Here is a 26,262-nt window from a genome sequence, read left to right as displayed (position 1 = left end):
CACAGAGGTGGTACATGACTTCCAACCTCAGGGCAATTTGAAGATTAAACTTCAGTTATGAGAATTTAACTTGGCTTGACTTGAACTGGGTTGCAGGTTGCATCCAAAAAAGGAACAGGACTTAGTGTCTTTCTGTAGCCAGGGTAAGGCTGTAAATCTCACCAGCCATACTTATTCTCACTGGACCTTTGTGGACCTCTTGCAAGATGTTGATCTCATTACATTTCCACAAATTTCATGTGAATTCCCACAAAAGTGACTGAACACCTGACAACCAAGCTCCCAGTTTAACCACAGGCATAGTCTGGCACGTCAGCTTTTGGCCTTCACTTGGTTCCTGTACAAAGATGGCTTTGTGCTTCAGCTTATGTTTGTATCGCTGCTGCTATGAGGTTGCAAACGCTGAGTTCAGGGAAAGCAATTCAAACAATCAAGTGATTGTAACCAGCTAGGCTGGTTAAATCCTACAGAGTGGGAAAGGAGCTCTTCCTGCAGCAGGCGGGCTCTGAAATATGTGGGGTTACCCCTCTGCTGTATCTTCTTTCTCAAAAATAATTAATCTGACTGAAAAATAAAAGGTAAATCAGAAGTAAATGCTTAGCTCTGGAGATGAGCAAAGTGTGCCAGAGGAGACAATGTCTTGCCCTCTGACAGCAATACTTCTTTTAGCTTTGATAGCTACTCACTATGGTTTATAAATAACAATGGAAATCAGGGCAATGGATAAAAGTAAATGGTACATAAAGCAAATTGCTTATCAATAACAACCTCCAGAGTTAAAGAATCTAGTGGATTACACACTTCTGGGCAAAGGGAGGGTGTTGTAAGGGCAGGGGGGTGATGAAGTCAAGGAGAAGATGCAAATCCAAGGCACAAAACTGCCTCCATTTACTTGCAGGGCATGCCAGTGGGAGAACTGCCACCACGTGGCATTGGGGAAATGCAAGAGGATGAGGAAAAGCTCTTCCTAAATCTTTGCCAAAAAATCTCATGATCTGTCTGTGTAGCATGTGTTTTTCTTGGCAATCTTGTAGAGGAGCCAAAAAAAAGAATGGGTAGGGTTTTCCTCCTACCCAGCCTGGTCTGGTGTGTTTACTTGTCAAAGTCAAAACAAGATTGTGAGGGAGCAGTGTGGGAAAACCTCACCATGAACACATTTCTGAAGACAGCGAAGGAGTGGAGGCAGCTATGGGCCTGGGCAATTAGAAGTGAGAGTTGTGTCCTACTGATTTCCAGATCTGCCATGGCCCTTAGCATATTTTTATAACAACATTCCTGTTTGACTGAAGAAAAAAAGCAGGCCAAGATTTCAGAAATAGAGTATGACAAACTCTGACAATTGCTGTATCTTCTCCATGTCCATTGCTCTGTGATCTTTGCTGCTTTGAATGCTTCCAAAAATAACTTGAAAGGAACGCGTTGCTTGATTATTGCCAACAGGAGTAGTTATTGATCTAAATGTCTGCTTGGAAAGAGAGGACAGTTGAGAAACCATGCTCTGCTATCCACATGTTTAGCCCTCCTGCCTCATTTTGCTTGAGCTAATGGGGAAAGACACATATTGTGGTGTGGCAACAAAGGAAATCCTCTGTCTGCTTTAAAATTATCAAGGACTTCTACATATTAAAAAAAAAAAGTCATTAAAATACATAATACATTTGACTTCAAATATATTTTGCTAACTAAACCATCTCATATCCTACAAAGCACCCAAAAGCAGGTCCTAATTATTTGGTTGACCAGATGCCCTTGATGCAATGTGGAGCAGCCTTGGGAACACTCTGAATTGCTGTGGTCCTGGTGAAGTCTCTTTTAAGCAGCTGGGGAAAACAGCAGCTGATTGGTTGTTCCAGCTGCTTTTCTTGTTCCCCAGCACTGTCCTGCAGGAGATGCTGAGATCCAACCTGCAGTGCTGTGTCCAGCTCCCAACATAAGAACATTGAGCTGTTGGAGTGAGTCCAGAGGAAGTCACCAAGATGATTAGAGGGCTGGAGCATCTCTCCTGTGAGGACAAGCTGAGGGAGTTGTGGTTGTTCAGCCTGGAGAAGGCTCCAGGGAGACTTTATAGCAGCCTTTCAGTACCTAAAGGGGACCTATCAGAAAGCTGGAGAGGGACTTTTTACAAGGGTATGTAGTGACAGGAGGTGATGGCTTTAAACTGAAAGAAGTTAGATTTAGATTAGATATAAGGAAGAAATTGTTCACCCTAAGGGTGGTGAGGCACTGGAACAGGCTGCCCAGAGAAGGTGTGGATGTCCCATCCCTGTCAGTGTTCCAGGCCAGGTTGGACAGGGCTTTGAGCAGCCTGGTCTAGTGGAAGGTGACCCTGCCCATGGCAGGGGGGCTGAAATGAGGTGATCTTTGAGGTCCCTTCCAACCCAAACCATTTTATGATTCTTTGTTACAGGAGACCAGGAGATGTTCTTCTATGAGATTTCATCCCGTATCCAATATTGAGATTGATTTCAGCCAGAAACATACCATTTTCTGCCACATCTATGCTTTAGTTAAAGTTTGATGCTATGGCTGTTTTCTAGAGGTGTTTTATTAATAGCTAGTTCCCTGACCTCTACAATTTCGTTTTCTAGACTTTTATCAATTGTGCTGTAGACAAATACGTTTTGTATGAGCAGTTGCAATTTACTTTCCTTTCTTTCTTTGATGTGGGGTGGATTTTTTATTTGGTTGTTTGGGTTGGTTTTTTTTAAGTGGGTTTTTGTGTTCTTTCTGCGTCTCGGTCTTTACCATCTCTTGTGCTACTCAACTAGTGTAGTGGGGTAAGGGAATCTTCTGCTGTAAGTTTAAAATGTGTACATAAAATATATTTATTACATTAGCTTTTACCAAAAGTGATTTCAAATTTTCAGCACAAAATTTCAAATGTGGGCTTGCCCTAAACTGACAGCGTTATGCATGTGCAGAGCAGAATAAAAACTCATTCACCTTAGGGAGAATTTGAGACAAGATTGCTCACTACTTTCTCTGATTTGTGTTAGAAAAACATACAGTATAGAAAAGAATATGTATTTTTCAGGAGTAATATATTGCACAAGCGATGAAAAGCTGCATTTAATTTGCTGGATGTATATAAGGGAATACATTTGAACCTGCGAAGATGGGCAGCTAATCCAGCTTTCTTCCCACAAGAAATCTCTCTGGACTGGGATTTACTGTCCACCCAGCCAAAAGAAGTTGGCACACGCTACAGATAGCTCAGCAGTGGCTAAAATGGAGCCATGCTGAAGGGATCCACAGTTAGCTGGATGTACTGAAATGCCCAAGGTACTGCTTGCTTTCAGCAAGCTTTGAAAACTAGCTGGAAATCTGAGAGATTTAAAAAATATTCTAAAAACTGTACATGAAAACAATTCCATGGGGTCAAATCCAACATCCATTGCCACAAAATGCAATGGAAGGAGAAAAAAGCTAGGAAAAGGCATTTGCAAATAATAAAATAGATATGTTTGGTTTTTTTTTTCCTGTTTTCTGTGCTGTGAGCCCACTTGGTGCAGCCAGTGGCTGAGCACGGGCTGGGTGGTTGATGCCAGCACAGATGTAATGTGGTGTTATAGCTTCTGGACTACAACCAGCTGAGTGGAATCATGTCCATCAGCCCCCTCTGGATACAGCCCAATGCTGCTCAGAGTTGTCTTGCAAACACATATCACCAGCTAATTTTTCTTGCTGCTCCATTATTTAGCCCAAGCAGGGACCGATATAGTCATCAGGAGATCTACTTTGCAGATAGAGAAATCTTCTCTTTTCCCAGTATGACTATAGTAGGATGCAAATGTGTTTAGAATTTAAATTTGTGATATAGATAGTAGCTGGATCCTAGAAGGTGAGCAGAGGTTTTGTAGCCAGAAATGTTAATTGTTGATTGTGCATCAGGTTTGGACAGTTTGACCTTTTCCCAGTTAAACTGGATATTGTGTCATAGCTCATCAAGGCGTTGCAGGGTTTAGATTATATTTGTGTGTTTTTTATCATTATTTGTATTCTACTCTACATGAAATACTTCATTGAATATCTACTAGGTTGAATTATGTTTATATATTACACTAAAGGATTTATATGCTGCAAATTGGATGTAAACAGGTTGTTTATCCTGTTGGGAACCTGGAACCCCAGCACTCCTACACCCACCCGTCTTGTGTGTGTATGTGGTATACATCTGCAAAGATGGCTTTTTAAAAAAATTATTATGTTATTTATTTAACATTGATAATACATTATTTTGGGGAAAAGTGGACAGTTCAAGGAGGTGTGGGTATATAAAGTACAATGTATCTCAGTCATAAAGTGTGAACTTCAGGGATTTTTTTGTTGTGAGTTTTAAATAGGGCACATTTCACTGAGGAAAATAAAATCTGAGCAGTGCAAAATTAGATCCATCGAGAAGTCAGATTAATTTTGGTGGTGTTTTTGTTTGTTTGTTTTCCTTCAGCTGTTCAAAGCTACGGCTTTAGTTCTATTTTGACTATCTATTAAGTATATGGGACAAACCTGAGTGGAACCAGGTCTCATCATGTTGATGAACATTTGTAAATAATAATAATAACTTCATATGTGTATGGAAGATGTTATGTGGTTAGATGTGAGCCCAAACCAGTAATCACTTCCATAGTAGCTTTTAATAAACAGAAATTTGACTAAAACAGTTTGCAGAAAAGTACAGAATAAAAGCAGAAAATATCTCTTTCCTATTAACCATTGGTATAAATCCCAAGATGTCTTGTTTTAAAGTTATAAATTGCAATCTTCACTAAATTGGTATATGAGGAATATCACAGTTAAAGCACAATACTGCTGGTGTCTTACAGAATTTAGGTATTAACTTTTCTTCATATTTTCTCCCTTTTATAGAAAAGGCAAAAAATTAATTGTTAACGGAGGCACTGAGAAATCAGATTACTACTAAAATCCAGTTTTGTTATGCTATGTCTTAATGTCAAAACTGTGATTAAGAACATTTCACTACTTAGTAAAGAGGAATGGATTTGAACTGCACCATGCTGAGTCATGACCAAATCCTAATGTAGTTTTATTTTTCAGCTGAGATATCTGTTGACTGTAAATGATAAGTAGAAGCTATGGAAGTGTTTTCAAGCTGATGTTAGTGTCTCACTTATGTTGGGGCTTTTTTTGTGTCAGCAAATTGAATTCTACAGTTATTTAATCCTGTGGTTGCAGTTCTACTGTTTTAGCCCACTAGGAAGAGAGTAGGATTTATTTGGCTTTCAAGGAGTATTTTGAAGATAAACAGTGGAACAGAGCAGATCTGAGGGTGGAGGTGTGGTGGTTCTGTCAGGCGCTCAGCATGGGTGAAAGGGTGTCCTGTTAACTCTGCAGCTGTAAGGACAGTAAAGAATAAACTCAGTGGACATATTGTTGGGTATAAAAACTTCCTTTTTGAATTTGGCGTCTGAACATAGGAGAAAAAAAACACTACTTTGGCTGCAGAAGTTTTTACGTAGCATCACGTCTATTCAAAATGCAACCTAGAGGAAAACATCCTACAGACCAAGACTATCAGAGGCATAGTCTTTGGTGTAATAAAAATGCATCTGAGTCTCTTCTCTATCAGGTGCAGAGTCCATACTCATGTCTTGTGCTTTGTGGTTTCCAGTTGCCAAGCAGCATCGACATTCCTCTTCCCAACTTTACTTAAAAGTGTCTCTGCCCTGCAGATCTTACACCTGTGCAGAACATCCGATGGGATTTCTGACCCTATCTGCCACCTCTACACTGAGATTTATTTGTAGTCCTAATGCAGAAGAAAAAATTGATATGACACGTTCTCTGGTAGCTCTATCATTTCTGAGCTTATGGACTTAAAAATGTAGGAAAAATTATTTTTGGCTGTGATAGTCATCACATGTACAGTGGGATATACAAAACAGAGCATCTGTTGAACGAGATCTTGTCTACCTAGAAGGTGTGTATATATAAATAGCTGCACGGTAGCGGTTGTTTATTTTTACAATGAATTTTAGTTATGATTTATGCAATAAAGAATGTCTCTCTGAAAATGGAGGAAGGTGATGTTCATAACAAACCTTTAGTAAGTAACACTTATAAGCTCTTTTCTGCTGCTCCCTTTTAAGCTTTCTGGGGAGGGCCAGTAGATTTGTGGGGACAAAGGAAGGCTTTGCAAAACCCAGTCAGTCCAGTTAAGTGATAATCTTTCAAGCCACTATGTTAAAAGGCAAATAAACTGACAGAGGTAGCAATGCGTTTTATAGATTCAAAGACCAGGGCAAGGGTAAATCTAAAATTGTAATGAACAACAGGTTCCTTAGCTTATGGAACTCAAAAATAAATTAATTATGTTAGTTTCTGAAAAGAAAACTTGGTTGGTTGGTTGTTTTTTTGTTTGTTTTTGAGGTTAGACAATCTAGGTTTTGCTCATTCTTGGTTAGAAGAAAGTTCAGTCCCTATTCAGGACGCTCTTCCTGAGGAGCCGGAGCCTGGACATCACCACGTCCCAGTCCGCGTAGGCACCTTCTAGGTGACGAGTCACTTCTGATCCCGGCTGGTAGCTTTGGCGACCGTGAAGCACACGCCAGTTATCAAATGTCACTATGTCTCCTAGAAAGAGGTTGCACCAAAAGAATCATTAGATGATGACACGCGGTCTAGTTTTCCCATTCATCTTGTTGATCATATAGAATTCTGTCTCTGTGTTGATATACCAAGGATCTTGAATTAAATTGCATTTAGGTAATTGATTTATGGCAGCTTTGCATAGAGATGTAGGTGTCGTTTATGCTTTTATGTTCTGGAAAATTAATATTCCTCATCTTAATGCAAGAGTGTACCGTGATTACTCTTAAGCAACTATTAATATAAATTCCTTTGCATTGCCATTACAGAAAATTATGTTAATGATGTACTTTTTCTCTTTGATGTGGTAGTCCTGAGAGTGTGCTAGGCTAAGAACTATCAGTTTTGGATGTGCATTGGTGATCTAAGTTAAGTTTTCTTATTTCAGTCTGTAGCAGAGGGTATCAATAATGATAGAGTAGATGTTGGTCTGTGATTGATTGTCATATCTACAAGTCACTTGTCTACAAATGTCAAAAGACGACCAACTCTGAGAACATCTTTGCAAGAGCAAACACAAGTGCATTGATCATCTTTCAAATGGGAACTTGTTTTGGTCAATCAATCATTTCTACCCAAAACAGGATTTGAAAGGCTCGGTTTATCTTTGTTGTTCACCTAAACAATCCATTCCTCAAATGTTTATACCTTCCTATTAAAAAACTGATACATCATTTCTTACATGAAATTTCTCTGGGAGCAATAGTCAAGGAGTAATAGTTTCAAATAGCTCAGCTGGAGATAGACAGCGATGACATGGTGAGCTTAATTTAGTTGGTTATCCTCAACCAGAGAGGGCAGGTCCCTTTCTGCCTCTGCTTCTTGTATAACCAGGAGTTAAAAAGCAAAGCGGTAAGGGAGTCCATGCTGAGAAAAGCAGGACTTGAGGGGAAATGTGACCACAGCAAACCCACAGGGAGGATAAAAAGGGTAAAAGCCACTAGGATGATTTTAATTTGATCGGTCTGGTACTGTTTTTGCTGAACACATCCTGCATCACTCTCTCTGTTAACAGAATTTTATGAGAACAAAGTCAAGCCATTGAAAGTTAGGAAATCACGTAATTAAGGCTAGCATGCCATTTAAATTTTTCTCCCTTGTGTAGCACTGCTGTGATAAATCTCTAATTAGATAACCCTATATTCCTTCTTTCCTTCTCCACCTCCCCTCTACCACCATTTTGGTGTGTTAATTGATGTGTTGGATGGCACTAATGTAGTGTGAGGTACTTTGTTTTACCATTTATTATGTGCTCTTACAAATTATTTCGTTGCATGTTCCCAATAGAGAGAGATTAATTTCCTTGTAGACATTTTAAAGACACTAGCATCACAGTACACGAGGCAGTCAGATACACTAATGAATTTACTTTTGTGACATCTCTTGAGAGATGAGGGACTATTCGTATCTTTATTTTGTAGCTAGGAAATGAAAGAACAGATATTAAGGCCAAAGTAGTTAAATATACGCACAGACTGAAAGAGTAGAGGGCATTTTTTGAAGCTCGTTTTATCTTGAAAACACAGCTCTGTACAACATGATCTGAAGTTTAGAGCTCTTTGCACTTCTGCAAATCTGCCTCCAGATGTCTTGCATAGGTCAACCAGAAAAAGCAGCCCAGCAGCAGCACCCTTCACAATTTCCTACATGGGATGAGGTTTTCGTGTAATACAAAGATATACTGGACTTATCAATAGGTGGACTCTATTTCCCCCGTTTTTGTTTTAATGGCAAAATATATCTATGAGATGAATGTAAGGATGCAGCATGAATAAGTGATAGAAGGACTGAAATTTCCTCTCAGTGCCAGTGCTTAACAATGCTCAAGTGTTTTGACTGTTAGGAAAAACATGTGAAAAATGATTGCGAGGAGAAGCAACTTACTGACCTGGTTTCAGCTTGAAAGTAAACTTATGCTCTGCACTGTTTAATAAATCATTAAATTCCTTTAGAGCGGCATAAAACGGCCTCACTTTTTCAGCTGGTATGTCAAACACTGTGTCTCTTGTTGCATTATTATAATTGATGCGAACTGCTTCTCCTCTGGAATCCACACTGTGAAACAGAAGGAAAAGGAATGTATTATGTTGTTACCGAAATATTTTAACATGGTTAAACAACTGAACACTCCTGCTGAAATTTCAATATGTTTCTATAGTGAAACTCAGGCTGTTGTTATTGAGTTGGATTTTGATAATTAAGCCTGACTAGGAAGAGAGATAATCAAGAGAAAGTGTGGACACTTAATTTGCTTAAAAATCCTTCTTCTATGCTCTTTAGTTGTAGAATCATAAGCTTTAAAATCAGAAGAGATTATGGACATCGTCATTTGATATTTTTGTAGTGTATAGTTCGTAATCTAAATGCTTCAAATGATGACCTCTCTTCGGCGCGGTACAGCTGTACATTGGCTGGAATTTAGCAACAGATGCAGCTGCTGTTAACCTGTGTCTGTACCCAGGAGTTGCTCTAATTACCCCACTTCCAAAAGGTGTGTGGGAAGACCAAACAAGGAAAACTATGCTGTGGTGGTACAAAGTACACAACGAGTCATACATAACCAAAAATAGAGACAAAACTACCACCAACAACCAGCTCTCACCAAAATACAAAAATAATTTAAAAAACCTCGAAAATAACTATAGACCACATTAAATCAGTGCTTCTCCACAAGGTGGCAGGAGCAGACCTTCTCCTACCAACACATAACCCAGTGTACAACAGGGATTTTGTTTTTCCGTGTTGTTGAAACTACTCACTCTATAATCCTTTGTTTACATTGCACAGCAAAATCACAGTAGTCGACCCCATCATCTGTATAGTCTACAGCAGTAGAGGATAGGATCTGATATGCCTGAGGATTTTGTTTCTTCAGCTTGTTGGCTACGTGAAATCCATCTACAACTTCACTTTCACCCCCTGCAGCTGTTTGCTTTATACAGTGGAGAAACTGCACCTGTAATGAATTAACATCTCATTACGAGAAGAATTAGCTTGCGTATTTAACAGGTTCATTAGTATCAGCTCCCTCGTATCTTTTTGCTGTTTTGTTTGTGGGTTTTTGTGTGTGTGTGGCATGTTGTGGTGTTTGTTGTTTTCAGTGAAAGACTGAGTTCCTACTAGTGCAGCTTCACAGTGCTGTCACATAGGCAGAAAATTAAAGTAGCATGTTCATAAATCCATCCCATTTTTGGGGTACCTTTTAATGGTTGCAACCTGTGATTCAACTGCAAGGCTCTGGTCTTGTGTCTTTCAGTCCAATTTTGCAGCAGTCCTATGATTTTAAATGCATTGCGGTCTTATCTCAACAAGGAGGATTAGTTTTCTCTTGCAGAAACAAAACCTGCTGTGAATTATCTGCTCGCGGAGGGATAAGGCGGCTCTTGTGGAAGGCAACAGGCCCAGTCTCTCTATCATAAAGTAGGATTAAGAGAGTTTCATTTAACTTCATAGCGAAATTGCCAAGGTGTAAGATGGGACAGAAAGTCTAAACGGGGCTCTTGGTTGCACCAGTGTAAATCTGGACAGTAAAATTCCCCATGGCAGCAGAGAGCCCAGCATCACACAGAGTGTAACTTCATCTCAGCCCAATGGCACAAAATACATCTGTTGTACCAGGGGTAACAGTGTTTGCCTTCCCCTTTTGTGGTGCTGTGAATTATTTCCGAGACTGAACATTCAGGACAATGTTAAAAAATAATCCAATGTGCTTTAATACTTTCATTTCTTACAAGGACATTTGAATGAAAAAGGTTACGCTCTTTTTCTAATATTTTGTAGCAAAATGTGCACTTCGGCACAGACAAGACAGTGAACTAATTCACATCTGCTCTCTATTAATGAAGCCCTGTTCCATTCTTGCTGCACATTAGTAAACAGCATCTAAATGATTTTAGTAGGTGATGTTAGTGTGAAATCTTTGGCACTTACTTGTGAATAAATCACATTGGATTTTTAGTTAATTATAGAAACAACTGATACAAAGTGCTGCAGAATATTAGAAGGGGCTGTTTTAGGTGTGAAGCTTACAGAGACAAACTTTTCCAGGTTTATCTTTCTTCATTTTTACCTGTTTCTACTCCTTTCTAGTTCTCTGGTGAATTATGTGAATCAGGCTTTGATATGCCAGGGACTAGATGAAAACACATTCCCTATGGTTGTTGTCCAGCTCTGCAGAATGCCTATTTTTTGTCTACTGTGAAGGGATGAAAAGTATCTAACTTAAATCTATTCATAGAAATCGACATCTTAATCGTATTTCTTCTATTATGTTCTCCTCCTGAGGTGAATAAATGTGTCCTAAAATGTCACAGCTTGACTACAGCAGGTATACATCCAACATCTTCAAGATAATGAAAACAGTATCAAAAGCACATACAGAACCTTAATGTTTTCTCATGCAGTAAGATTCTCAATACTTTCCATTTAAAAATAATGGCATAAAATGGGCTTGTTATGCAGAAGTTACATCATTTTATATATATATAGCATAGTCATGTGTATCTAGATTGTTCTATGCAGATTAATAGATTTTTGTCTTAAAAGAGACATGTAAAAAAATAACATTCAGATTCACTCAACACTAACCATATTTTGCATGATGGGAACATTTCCCTTTCCCATTTTGTGCTGTGAGAAAGTCAGCAGGTTCACCTTACCCCAGGTGGATGCTGCAGAACAGGGTAATCGGTGTGAAAACACAGTTTCCCGGTTGTATAAGCCACGTTGTTAGCATCTGCTTTGTCTTGCACTTGCCAGGTTGGTCTTCATAATGAAAGGGAAAAGAGAAACACGTGTTAAAACAGCCAGTCAGCACACACTGAAACTGTGAAATCACAGAAGAGTCATTCCATCTTTGAACACGACAGTATTGCAAAATTATAAGGAAACAATGATTTAGCAGTGTCCCCTCACCCCAGCAAAGGGGCTTATTTCAGCAGTCTTTAGATTCAAGATGCTAATTAACCAAGAGGTATTTGCTGGGATAAATAGTCATCTTAATTCTGAGGCTTCAGAAATAAGAGAGTGGAAATTGTCCCATTTCTTTTTCTCAACTTTCCATTTTTCCCTGCCAGGTAGAGCACATTGTCAATGAAGTATGAAATTGTTAAAGGCAATGTAATTTTCCCATTATTTTTAAAGCTTTATGATGTTGGAAAATACAAAGTATCCTTTGCAGGGGGAATCTTTCCTGTAATCTTAAGACTTGCCACTAAAAGAAAATGTCTTGGTGAAAAACTTTGCGACTTCTTCCCATTCTCTGATGCTCTTTCTGAGAAGTATGTCCATTTATTTTGTTACATAGTTTCTGTCTTAAAACTTGACGAAATTCAGTAGGAAAGTTTACTGATAACTGTAAAATGCACACACCCTCCACCCCCTTAATTATATTACAAAGACATGAATACATCACATTGCAACACAACCAAAATCTGGTTTGAGCAACACGCCGCGCAGGAGAATTTAAGAGCAACAACCAAACCTTTTTCTTGTAGACAGTTCACATGATTAAAGACAGTGCTCAGCAGATACACGTTGTATGTCCAGACATTTGTCTGGACAAGTCTAAGTTGCCATACACAGCCCATGTTATCACGGGAGCAAAATTGATTTAAAAGAAAATATGAAACTAATTTTCCCTTGCGAAATACTATACACCAAATATATTATGTTTCAGACGGTGTGCCTCTAGTGTTACAACTTAGTAATAGTTTAAAAAGAAAGCAGGTTAAAGAATGTGCAGACTGAAATGATTTATATATATATAATATACAAATACTTTTGTTCTAGAAGTAGTATTTAATATAGGAACTATACAAAAATGCTAAAACTAAATTTCTGAAATTGCTGGGGGTAAAAAAAAGAGTGGAATATGTGCAAATGTGTTTAACTGCCTGGGAAAAATCATTTTTGTTATTTGGTACAGCACTTATTCATCTGTGCATGACTTCTATGCTCAAGTACGATAACTTCAACCACCCTTTGGTTGTTCCCAATTCTATAGCCAAACAGCACATTATATCATCCTTGCCATTAGTGTTGAAGGTGGTGAGGTTCACTGTATCTTTAATTTAAATGGTTCCGGTGTCACTTGATATTTCTAAAACAATTCAGCACATTTCAGCTGTCTCTTTTAGACAAATATATAAAATTGCTGGAACGGTAGTACCTTATTGTTGTGAGGTTTTGCAAAAGCAGCCAATGTTTTTTGGGCTTTGCAAGGGGAGCTGGTTCTTGGGAACCTTCCATCCACGCAAGGAGCTTCGGTCAAAGCTCAAGCTATTGGTTTGAAGTCAGGGATGAGTAAACAGGCAAATTGATGCTAATAGGGAACTTGGTGCTAAATGTGTGAAAATCAACCTTACTTTGTCAAAGTCTCAGCTGAACTGAAGTATAACTCAGTCATGGGGAGAGTGCACGAGAAACAAATAAAGAAAATGTGGGTAATGTCAGAGGACTCTTGGCTGTTGGGGAGAGTGAAGTGATTTGGAATGGTTTATGGTTTAGTAATTAGGGTCAGATTTCAGCATCAATTCCTCAGGCTGTTTGACAGAGCAGGAAATTTGGCACCAGGCAGGTGTAGGCATTTTTTTGCATTAAGTAGCAACGTGAGCTCCGTCTCCCTGGACAGAAAACTGCTCTGTCTGTTCCATCCTTATCCTTGCAAAATCGCTGCACTAGGAACTGAAGCCACACTTGAATCATCCGATCTTGTGCTTTATTTAACAATCTGAGTCTCATTCATGAGAGATATGGGACCCATGTCCTTCTCTTGCAGCTGAAGCATGTACCAAGCAGACATCTAGACAAGAAAAAAGGCTTTTGTTTTTCCATTTGTCAGGGTTCTATTCATTACAGTCACATTTCAGTTTAAAATTCATGGCCCTGTTGAGGTAATGCTTTATTTGGCAAGCTTGCCCATTCCAAATTTAGCCTTTTATTTATAATATTTGGTAGGTCTTGTATTTGGCTGCTAGCGAAATAGCAAGGGAATTACTCAAAGTTATTATTTTATTACAGTTGTAAAAGGCACCTCAGAATTGGATGCCAGTAAGAAATGAGCTTCTGTTTTAGAGGTGAAGAGATGGACTGTAAAATGTTGCTGTAAGTCTGTTGTTAAGACTGAAAAGTGAATGGAGTATCTGCTACTGTGACAAATACATAGGAGCACCAAGACAGGGCACTACAGTAACTGTAGCTGAAAATGGGACAGGCTAAATTAGGAGAAAAGATACTATTAGGGAAAGATGGTTTTTCCCTTTCATAATATTTTAGGCTGGGTTGCAGCTATATACAGTAAAAAGATAAGAAGGTTGTTCCTTATAAAACACTTTAAAAACTCCTCATAGATCTCCAAAAAGCAGCTAAAAAAATTAGTCTTTTTCAAGACTTCACATGATGAATTACACATTTAACAAACACTGGGTTGTTAAGCTGTTTGAATACAGTTCTCTAACTATTTTCTGATGTGTTTAGCCTGTTACCACTTCAACCACATCTGTACTAAAACATTTGAAACTAGTTTTGTGATTTTATTTTTAAAAAATACCTTATGGATAATTTCTTAATGCATAACACATAACAAGACAAAGTTTATGTATGATACTGCTTGTATTTTCCAGTACTTGAGGAATTCCTCTCTCCCTGTTATTATTGGGGTGGTTTTTTTGCACAGGGCTCTTAGGAAGAAAACAGGATCTATAGAGTCATTTATTTAAAAATAAAATAATTATTTAAAAGCAGAATTATGAATGTCACTAGTATGGTGATGAAAGCAGCTGAGCATTGCTGAAGATGTCAGGCTGCAACATACGTGCATATGCCCAGGGAGGCAGTAGTGCAGTAAAACAGAGAGCATCTCCTTTAAACAGGTTTAGTATTTTGCAACCCAACTTTCTGTTTACGCCCTTTGTGATTAAAGAAAATCCTCTTGAAGAGAGGGAAAAGCTAAAACAACTCCATCTCAGAGTGCACTAAGACGATGCTCAGGAGTGGTGTCAAACCATGCAGGGGTCTGTAGAACACGCATGCATACAGATGATGCTTTTGTAAAATGTTGCCTATAGATTTCATCCACTACCAGAACTCCTCAATGGCAGACAGCATCCTTCATCTTGCACACCAACTTGGCAGCATAGAATAGAATCATAGAATCATTTCGGTTGGAAGAGACCCTCAGGATCATCAAGTCCAACCATAACCCAACTCTAGCACTAAACCATGTCCATAAGAACCTCGTCTAAATGCCTTTTAAACCCCTCCAGGGATAGTGACCCTTTCCGTGAAGAAATGTTTCCTAATATCCAATCTAATCGTGCATAATTATGCTGTACAATTCTGGAAATTTGCCTTTCTACTACTGTGAGTGTTATGTTTGAATAGGTATGGCTTTCCTGTACAGTCTTAGCAAAAGCATCCTCACAGCGCGTCTTGGAGACAGATAAACCGTGTCTGAACCGGGGAAATGAAATCCAGGAGGTAAGGAATAGCACACTGCCCCAAATCAGCTCACTGAGTCTGGCTCTGAGCTCCAGAGCAGCCTGCCTGTGTGCTTACAGTTAATTTCTCTCATTGCAACTTGGCAACGTACTCTGAAAAAGAAAAGTGTGTTCAACGATTTTGGTCATTCCCCTGGAAGTCTTGGCTCTGCTAATATGCACATTGTATCATACACATCCTACCCTTTTTATAACTCTGCCTTTCCATTTGCACTGCAGCAGATGGTCTGTACACAGCTTGTTGACTTCACCCCATGGCAGAGCTGGTTTTTGTTACCTGAAATCCAGACTAGTCTGCAAAACTGGTCTTTGGTTGTCAGGCTCTCTTCGACCTTATTATCTTCAGATTCTAATTTAATATTGCAAAATCAACCTAATCATACACAGGAACATATTATGGGCAATTTGAGCAAATCTAACCATGGTGGCTCAATTGGGATGATGTACACCAGACTTCAAGACTGTCAAACACTACAGCTGTGTTTAAAAAAGAAAAAAAAAAGATAAAAACAAACCTCAACTGAACTAAATATTCTAACTACGATGTTTTCTTTTAAATGCAGAATTTGTAGTCAATTGGAAAATTACTATAGCATTGAGACCCTCTTTTTACAGCCTAAATAATACATGGATTATTATAGCAAATAGCTTTTGGAAAAGCAGGGAGACTTACAGCCTTTAATTGCCACTTTATTGTGAACCTTAATACTTAAGGAAACATAAAAATAAGGTTCAATCAATACCAATAGTAAATCTGTAACAGTAAATAGCAAATTAAGAAGTGAAAGGAGCTCTAACTATTATTTGTTCAAATAGTGTGTATTAAGACCACATTTCAACCTTGATCTTGTACAGAATATTAATAGGTGGAAGGATGTATTAAAGCACTGTTAAATGCATGTGTGTGTATATGTGTGTATATATGTATACCTCAAAGATTCAGAATTCATCCTGACAAATTGCTTATATTGAAACCATCTTTAAAGAGAGTAAACATAAATCCAAGCTGACTTTAAATAAGGTGAAACATCCAACAATTATTACTGTTTACAATCATATTAGGGAAGAGTCAATGAGGGATGAAACTAACTTTTTTAATTGTAAAAAAAAAAAACCAAACCCAAAACATACACACAAAACCCTACATACAAAAAAAATCCTGGTGACACAACTGATAAACTGCAAGTCTCCCTAGGGCAGTCTGAATCTTTTCTTAGCTGAACTTAGACAAGGAAAGCATATCCTGGCAGTTAATGTAATACAGTGAGGGAATTTTCACTCTCTCTCAAACATAGCAGTTGTCACAAGCTGGATGTTGCAGATGGTTTCAAAGAGATGGTTGGCAGTAATTTTAAATAGCAAGGAGGATGAAGAGCTGATTGATAGATAGAGCGGTAGATTTTATCTTACAATGCTGCTGAGTTAAATATCAAAAACCTTTGAATGAAAAACACGCTACAGGGCTCAGAAAATGGACAATAGGTGAAACACAGTGGGCTGCCACATCAAGAACATTAATCTAGAGGATTTAAAGATCATTTTAGAATCTAGGAAATACATCTATATCCAGTTCCTCATCCCTGAAACTTTGCGAAACTACTAAAGGTTCTGTTGTAACCCAAGCACAAATCCATGGTGTATGATGAAGGGGTTGGTGTTGGTTTTGGTTTGGCCTTTTCCCACCTCCCCTGAGGTATTTTGGAGAGAAATATTTTCTTTTAGTGGTTTGCTTTAACCAAGAAGCAACATTTTTTTGTTGTAATCTGGGGCTTGCTGTATTCATTCCTAACTCAAAATGCTTATGCAGCTGGCTGGATACAAACAGAAAAAAACGTTTCATCCTGAAGATACTGAGGAAAGCTCTGAAACATTCTCAGATATGATCAGGATTGGATACCCCCAAGAATTTCCTCATATCTATTCTTAAGATCACGTCAAAACAGAAGTAGAAAGCAGTAATATTTTCAAAATGATGCAAGTTTTCAATTGAGACCATAGTAGACTGCCTAACATAGAAGTGTTTGACATTAGAAATGCTTTAAGTGGTAGAAAATGTTTTGTAGCACTGGATGAGGTTTCCAAGAGTCCTGCTCCCATTTATTCCAGTAGGATTAACCTGACTGAATCCTGGTTAACTTTGAAAACCACTTTTCCTTCTGGCATGGTAAGCAGAAAGTAGAAACTGCACCTTAATGAAAGTGCATTATTTAACGACCTCAACACATTTATACATTATTCCCTGTAAAGCTTTACAGATATTTATCATGGCTGCTGGAACTGACCAAAAAAACCTTCATAATATTCATGGTATTTTAAAGCAGTTCTTCTCTCCATCCTCTCTTTTTGGAAGACAATAGGAAAAAAATATTTTAAAATGCCATTCTCACAGGCTCATCTATAATACATGTTATACGTTCATTTCAGTTGCTGCCAATTTCTAGAAGATATTTTGAGCCAACTTTCCTGATTTGAAGTGTGGGGAAAAATTGTGCACAAATGGGTTAATTTTCAACGTAAATGAAACAAAAACGAAGGATGAAGATCGAGTCAGAAGCAACTTATACACTGCTAGAAGCTGCTGGTCTATCACAACAGCTGTTTCTGTGCCTCTTAGAAATTGGTCGCTAAACCTAAAAGCTGGCAGCTTTTTTGGGGACGTTTTTCTCACCTTAAACTCCCCCACAATTCAGATTCTGAGATTATTATATTGTACTATACTGTATTGTACTATACTGTATTATATATTGTAGATGATGATAGTATTTATTATATAATATATATATCTATCTCCTGGTGTCACAGTGCTGCTTTTACCAACCTCACCTGCATTGCATATTCCAGCAGAGCTCATACGTGCCTTCACACAGAAGGGTTAAGAGGCTGAAAATCTTTCCTTCTGACTTGCAATCTTGAGAGAACGTGGTCTTTCTGGCTATGGTTGCATTTTTTCCCTCACTTCTGTTTATTTTAGAAGGTTGTTTGGTTTCCTTTTTTAGACAAAGGAGGAGACACTGGTTATTGCCCCTATGGTTTGCTTGCTTATTCTCTGAACTAGAGGTAAATCCAAGTGCCACAATTTTTATTCTATTTATTCTATTATGGGGGAGAAGAAAGCTTTTCAGATGGGAAGCCCTGAAAATTCTACGTTTGGTGGCTATTCAGGTACCAAGAAATCACAACTATGTTTAAATGCTGCCATGTATTTTTGTGAATTATTATTTTTTTAAGAATAAGTACATATCCAAGTAGTAGATTTTTTTGATATACAGTGTAAAAAAATATACCAACAGCTGCAGGTGTGGGACAGGACAATACATTAGCTAATAACTAACTCTGCTCCTTTACTTAGCTAGATGGAGGTCATTGACACAGCCCAGCAAGACCATCATCATTTATTTACTCACCTAGTAGGTGCTTGAGGAGGCAGAGGTTCAGTTTACCTCCTCTTGGCATCAAAAGGATGATTTACAAGTTCCTGCTTGATCTCCTGCAGGCTGGGCTCTTATTTTTTGCAAAAGAGACGTCTTGAAAGAAATGTTTGCTGGGCCTGGTTGTGGCTTTCAGAGCAGACTCAGCTGAAAGCAGGGAAATGGGTTTTCTGCCCGTCTTCTCAGTGATGTGACACACAACAACATTGTCTAAGTCTTATCTATTTCTGTGACTCAAAATCAGGCTAAGAAAAAGTTTCAGTACACATAAGTTCCTCTATTCTGAAGGGGGCTGCATTAGAGGATATTTAATTTTCTGCCGTGGTGTGGATAAATACAGCTATGTTGTGGTTATCTTCTTATTTGACATCATCTGTTTTCTGGCACTTTTCCTACTCTCAGCAGTTAATGTTGTAGCTGCTGCTCTTTACATACCCTGCCTGTGACAGCAAAGCAATCAGAATATTAATTGGCACCACATTTTGTTCTTCTCTGCATGTTAGAAATTTCACCTTATTTTAATAACTTAATGCACAAAACAGGTCCAGCGAGCTGAAGCAACATACGTTAGAGGTGATTACATAGCAAGGATATTAAAAAAAACCCTTACCCGTAAAAAGTGAGACGCAGGAACCCAATCCTGTTGCCAAGTTTAACCAGTTCTCCTTGCCTAGTAGCAGCTCCTGTTAGCAGCACAATTCCCACTTTCCTTAGGGTGCACAGCCACTTGTATGCGCTTTCATCATTAAACATGATTTCTTCAAAAGGCATTTTGGGAAGCTGCAGGTCTGAGCCCCAGTGCTGGCGTTCTGAAAGGGAAGGAATAGAGAATCAAGCGCTTTGTTTCAGCATCAAAGCTCAGGACAGTGTCAAAGTATGAAGTTAATGGTATTTCTATGCATTTGTGAACATACCTTCAATTCTGCAGTCAACCACCTGAAACTGGGTCCCTGAGTTTGTATGGATAACAGGTGATCTTTATGATGAAATTCAACAAAACATATCAATTACCAAATTTCACATCAGAAGTTTAATAGATCATTTGAAGGGGAATTTCTGTTTTCAGTGCATCAGAAATGAGCAGATTCCTTTTACCGTCTGTACTGGTGAACCACAAGAGTGAAAATTTGAAACTCACACTACTTTGGAAGTTTCTTGTCTAAGGTAAAGCAGCATGGAAAACCCCGACATCTCTCTCAGAGGTATCATTATATGGATTTACAATAATGAAAATATTATATTCCTGATGAAGGAACAGGAGACAAACATCACTATGACAGTTTAGAAGCAGAGTAACTACATCAATTGCATAAGTAACCGATCAGTTTTCTTTTGTAGATTTGTCTTCATGAAATATCCAGTTACATTAAATTCTGCAGACTTTTTTTGTGAGCATTTATCTTACTTCAGGAAGATGCAAAGGAGAGCATTTCTCTCCTGTACTAAAGATCTATTTCACATTTATATTCCCCAAATACAACACTATCTGTCTCACTGCTCTCTTCTCTTTAATTTCCCCTTGTAAAATCTCATTAATTTGCCAGTTTACTGGTGTGTACGCAGAAATAAACACACAGACGCATTCAAACCAAAGACACTGCACAGCCTTAGGTGAACAGAACAAAATTTCCTTTTGCGTAACTTCTGCACTGTTTTTTCGCAAAACACTAAAGTCAAGCATTCTTTTAAATGCTGAATCAGAGCTCTTATTCTTACAGTAAAGACATAACTGGTTTCCCTTGTTTTGATGTATTTGGTCTGAAGTTGCTCATTCTTTAGGGAGTGCACAGTAAAGCATAAAAAGGTCTATTCCATAGAATAATAGTTTTGTTTAAATCACATCTAGCTAACTTGGCATTTTAGCTAATATTCCATTAACTTGTCCAATCATCAATCAAAGAGATTATGTACTAGAACTGAGACCACAAACATTTGAAAAATGTAGATGGTATCATTTTTCAAACCCTTATACCTTTCTTTTATTCCAAGATCCCTTCAACATGCAGGATCAATGAAAACTATTACATATTCCGAGCAGCTTTCAGAATGGGAGCTCTGAAGGATTTCAGCTGGTGACTGAGGGACGTGCTGCACTTCAAAGGGATGAAAAGGGCCATGTTTGGGGTTTTTTTGTCCCCCTCTCTCTAGATATAAGTAACAAGTACAAAATGCAACATACATACTCATAAAAAGAGCAAACCCAGACACTACATAATTACAACACTTTTTCAGGAGTTGCAAAGTCCGCAAATTTCCAGCCACTAGTATTCCTCTCCCCTTTGGCTAAGGCGAGTTAGAGACTGTCCAAGAAACACAAAGCACATACCCAAATATAAGCTATCCACATAGACCATCTTTTATGCTGTACCCTGTGTTTCAGAGAAGCTGTAGTATGATTGACAAGCTGTTGAATTTCACAACATGTTCGCGAAATTTAAAAAGCACAGTTCTGGAGGAGGGACATAATCTCACCTCATTAAATTCCTTTTTGAGACCGCTCCATGGCCTGCTGCTCACTGCTCCAGTGTGTTTAACTCAATAGACAGCCTTTCACACATTGAACGATGGGGAAAAAATCAAATATGAATGTTTTCCTTTTTCTCTATTACAAGTTATGAAATCAAAATAGTTTTAGGTATGTTGCGTGAACTGCCAAGAATATAATTTGGAAAAACATATTTAAGTCTCAGTGTTGGTGAAGGTAAATAACTGTGTGAAAATAAATGGAATATTATGTTTTAACTTTTCCTTCTTAGTCTTTCTTGCTAATATTTTTTTCCTGATCTTCCTTACATAAAACAAGGTAAAGCAAAATGTTGATATTTCGAGGAATATATCAATGGGTTTTCCCCGTTTTGGGAAATAAATATATACACCTGGAATTTAACTGCAACTCCAGGAGCCCCAGGCTTCCTTAAGTCAAGTCCTCTTGTTCAAATTCCCACTTCCCACTGTGCTTGCTACAAGTTCTACCTTCTGCAGCCAGTCGACACAGCCTGTGGTGTTGGGGTTTTGGGGTGGTTTTGGCTTTCGTCGCAAACACCTGCTTTGCCACAGCACTGCAAACCAGCGCACACTCAGCATACCTGTCTGGAACCGTCCTTAATTTTGGTATAACATATTACATCCACCCTGTGGAGAACATCCAAGGAACATCAACTCATCTGCTCTTCCTCCCAGCCAGATCCCTGCAGTGGAGACATCTGGCCTCACAGCTCCAGCTTCATGGAGTTGAGGGACAAAAAAGCCAAATACAAAATGCTTCTGTAAGTAACCTGCCAGAGAAATCTCTTCTCTGTGTGAAAACTATCAATTATGTGAATCCCGCTAAGGTACCGGGAATTTATCCTTTCCCAGACTCTGCAGTGTATTCAGGAGTCAACACTGCCTGCGGACTGAAGAGATGTTTAACCTTTATCATTTGATTCACTATGACTGCACAATTCAAGGAAACAGAACTGTTTATTGATACTCTCCAGGCAGAGACTAAAACTGAGAAATAGTTGAAGCAAAGTAGCTTCTTAGGCTTTTTTTTGTATGTTTAGCTACTTTGTATCAAAAAACCCATAATTTTTATATATATGTGTATATATATATATATATATATGTATAAAAAAATACAAGACAAAACCAAACCACCACCACCAAAACCCAAACAAAGCCAGAAAGTGGTAAATATAGTTAAACCCCATCTGTCAAGGCTATAAACTCTGTCCTCAAAGTTCCAGTTCTCTCCCATGACTCCGCTTGCAGTGACAAGTGCACCCAACATCCTCAGAGGTTTGGGGCTGTTTTTCTTTTTATTCATGCGGGCTGGTACACAAATGCTTATAAATCCTACCTTATGTTTCAGAGAAGAAAGGCTCCAAGTTCGCAGCCCTGCAGTGGCATCTTGATGCAGCCAAGAGCTGAGTCTTTGAGCTACTGCAGGAGTAACCCTCCCCCCGTGACATTTGTCAGTGTACTCTATAATGACACTGTGGTAAATATGCCACAAGCATTGTGCACAGCTCCAAGTATTACTAATCTTGGGAAACGTATGGGATGCAGTAGCAGTTGGTATCTAAGAGGGGATAAAAAAAAATCCAGTGCAGCTTGGAAAGTTATTACTATTAAAAATGTGCCTTCACTTCATGTCTTAAAATCCTCCTTTTAATTTGAAACATTTTATCTTTTGGCTGAGCTCGAATTTTTACCTATTCTGAATAGCATTAAGAAAAAAATCTGTTCACATATGTACACATTCATTTGTATGGTGACATCTGTACCATGAATATGGAAAACAAATGGATCCTTCTGTCTTCCCCCCCTAACCCACACTTCATTTATCCCATGTGTCGGAATTTCCAGTGGGTGCTCTGTCACCTTTTTTGATGTATGGTGCCCAAAATTGATACACACTATAGAAGCCTTAACTGCATCAGATGGAGCAGAAAGACAACTCCATCTCTTCTGCGGGTTAAGTCTTCTCTTTGGACTCAGTTGAAAGCAACAACTGCCTTGATGATCCCAAACCAGCCTGCCAGCATAAAAAAACCCTCAATTTTTTATATTTTTATCATTTTTCCTATTTGTCAAAGTAATTTAGAATTGTAACCTGGGTCCTTCAACGCATTTCCAGTCAAGCCCTGGTTGGTGTCATCTGCAAATTTAATGTGGCTGTTCCTTTCAACCATAGTCATGGATGAAAATAAGGAACAGTGTTGCATAAAACACAGATCTCTGCAAAGCTTATCTGTCTTGATGGTAAACCATTACAGCTACACTTTGACTATTTTTTTAAAGATGACACATTTCTTTAGGACATTCACAAATATTTCATGTGCAACAGGGTCAAATGTTTTATGCTGAGAATATGAACACGAGCACTTAATATGAAATACGACAAAGAACATGATGAAAAACAATCAGAGAACAACCTTCCATACTTATAGCACAAGCCAAACCACTGTCTTTACAGCACTGCATAAACCTTTCAAAATATTAGAAAGGCATAATCTCCATTAACAGAAAGAAGCAGAAATGACGAAAATGAAGCGATTTATCTTCAGCAATAAAGCCGTGCAGAATAGGGAGAAACTTGCAGCATTGACACACCATCTCAAGGCTGTATGCATAATAAATATGTTTACTATTAGCGAAGAGCTAATAAAGCTGCTGACAATCATACTGCCTTTCCGCAGCTGATGATCAGACGATTACTTAGACCAGGAGCATATAGTAAGTTGCAAAGCCCAGCTTATATGGTGACTTCCTCATCATTTTAGCACAGAATTTCCATGAGCCTTTTTAATCTATGCTTTACATCTAGATAATTGTGGTGGGGGGCAGGGGTCAGAGAGATCTTAGAGCTTAATTAAAGTATACTGGTGCCACTTACAGTCATTGCAGTAGCTGCAATAGATCTGAAGTGTGATTTCTAACACTTATGTCTGACATATACGCATGAACTACTTTTAATTCATATTTGTAAGAAAAGCAGTGAAGAACAACTTCTCCTGACCGATCCCAGAGATCATCACAGCCAGGTAAGTACAACAGTAGTAGAAGAGAGACAAGTAATAGTTCTGCACTAAAATAAGCAGAATTTACAAAGATTTCCTTCTCCTCACTCCCAGGTGAAACTGTTACATGCTGTCCAATATTTACACTTTGACAAATTATCAGGTCCATAATTCTTTGGAAAAGGGACAGGAAAGCATACATCATAAAACCAAAAAAAAAATAAAAAGATCCTATGATGTAAAGATATTTAAGTTCTTCCACTTAACAATATTTTTTTAAAAGTCCAAATGAAAGTCTTAGGAAATCATGTGCCCCACAGGGCATGTTATTCTCCCATATACCAAAAACCAGGAACTTTATTCTCATTTTTTATCCACATCCCCTTCAGCCTGAAAAATCTATCAAGAATCTGCACTAGAACAGGGGGCCATACTCTTTCCCACTGGGAAAAGCACTTCATCCCACTCATGTTCTTCATTACTTTATCATGTCAGCATAGCATGTGGGTTTTTTTTCCCCACTGTGTAACCACAGTTGTTAATATGATTTCCATTGTACTATAGTAGAAATCTAAAAAAATAACCTCTAGAAGCTGAAGGGGTGAGAAAAATAGGATTGAGCCGTTAGTACCTGGGCAGCCTTGAGTCTCACTTGCACAGCACAGTTGCAGTTGCCAAAATAAAAACATTTATGTTTACCAGTGTAGCCAAAGAATTCCTAAGCGATGAAAACAAAGGCCTTGTAGAATTATTTTGTGTACTTATTGATCATTTACATTATGACTAATAATACCCCAGATCTACGTGCTCCTCAAAAAGGTAAGAATGAACTGCTTTTGAGAGAACTAGTGACTCACCACCTCTTTCCATTTCAGAAAAATAATTTGGAAAAAAAAAAAAAATAAAAGTATCCCATTTCTCAATCATACCAGGTTAGGCATTAAAAGCCATCTACATTAGTGAGTGCACAAAATGAGAAGATGGGCTTTGCCCAGTTAATGCAGACAGTGTGCATGCATCAAACACACATTTGGAATTATGCAGCATTTACTGTGCAGACTGGACAGTGCTGGTCAAAACAGTCTATAGAAGAGTAACAAGGGAAAGAAGGCATAGACATCATAGATTAACTTACTTCATCTTGTCTACCAATGTGTATTTTAATGTTTGTTGAAAGCCAAATGCATTTTTGCTATATTGTGGATTACATATATAGCAGCCTAACTCATGGGATAAGTTCATATTAATTATTACTACAGGATAAATTCAAATGACCAAATAGTTTTAGTAAAATAACACGTTTTAACTTCTTCCTCTTATCATCTCTCAGGACTTACTTAGTAAAGAAACTGAAAGCACCCTTGATGCTGTTAGCATCCTAATTCAAAATTCAGTGGATCTGAATATATATGCAATATGTATATATATATATATATACACACACACAATAACATATTACCATATTTTAGAGGACCAACACCATCTGAAACCTTTAACCTTAGGTTAAAACCTTAACCTAACCTAAAGTTAAAAATACTAATTATGCAAGTAGCACCAGGTACTACTTCTGCTGAATTTCTTCTCCACCTAATCGTCATTGTGACGTTATTTAGTTGGGCTTTTTTTGGATTATTTTTTCTCCCCAGGGTCCTGTTGAGGTGGTAAATTGCTCCTGTGACATTTGCTGTGGAGAACACAAGGACACAGGAGGGAACAGAAAGAGTATCTTTGAGCCATCAGAACTGGAGAAGCAGAAGACATTTCTTTTGCTGCTCTTTTGGAAGTATCTTGTATGCTGGTTGAAACGAGCCTGGATGGATGCAAACAGCGGACTTTGCATACCCCACGGGGAGGATCTGGCACTGTTTTTAAAAGGGGAAACTTGACATACTGCCATGGAGCTATTTATAGTCACTGCCACCATACAGTGAAAATCTGACCTCCAGCTTTGACACATGCCTGACATCTTATTTTTTTAAATCAGAAATGATGATGAAAAACCATCCTAAAAGCAACATGAAGAGCAAATAATGTCTTGCAAAAACAAAGAATTTTTAAAAAGCCACAGCTGTAATAACGTCAGCAGTGAAGTTTGCTCTTACATGTATATATTTGTTGAACCAGCGTGCAGGGCTGGCATTTCACATTGCCGTCTGTAACCCTACACTGCTGGGATATGATTAGCTACTTAAGGGCATGTAATTTGCAGTGTGTAACTACACTGAC

General features: G+C 38.3%; 1 protein-coding gene across 1 annotated transcript in view; it reads right to left on the bottom strand.

Annotated features, from left to right (window-relative positions):
* Nucleotides 1-4,615: 4,615 nt before the first annotated feature.
* The window catches only part of BBOX1 (gamma-butyrobetaine hydroxylase 1), a 29,962-nt gene continuing 8,315 nt past the window's right edge, over nt 4,616-26,262 (bottom strand). The window contains exons 4-8 of the mRNA XM_065839712.2: nt 19,143-19,341; nt 11,265-11,370; nt 9,366-9,562; nt 8,495-8,661; nt 4,616-6,591 (exon numbers count right to left, since the gene is read on the bottom strand). Coding sequence (XP_065695784.1) covers nt 6,431-6,591; nt 8,495-8,661; nt 9,366-9,562; nt 11,265-11,370; nt 19,143-19,341 — 830 coding nt within the window. The 3' untranslated portion in view covers nt 4,616-6,430. The remainder of the gene's footprint in view (nt 6,592-8,494; nt 8,662-9,365; nt 9,563-11,264; nt 11,371-19,142; nt 19,342-26,262) is intronic.

Source organism: Patagioenas fasciata, chromosome 5 (genome assembly GCF_037038585.1).
Source record: "Patagioenas fasciata isolate bPatFas1 chromosome 5, bPatFas1.hap1, whole genome shotgun sequence".
In the NCBI taxonomy this organism is placed as follows: domain Eukaryota; kingdom Metazoa; phylum Chordata; class Aves; order Columbiformes; family Columbidae; genus Patagioenas; species Patagioenas fasciata.
This window is presented reverse-complemented; position numbering and strand designations above follow the sequence as displayed.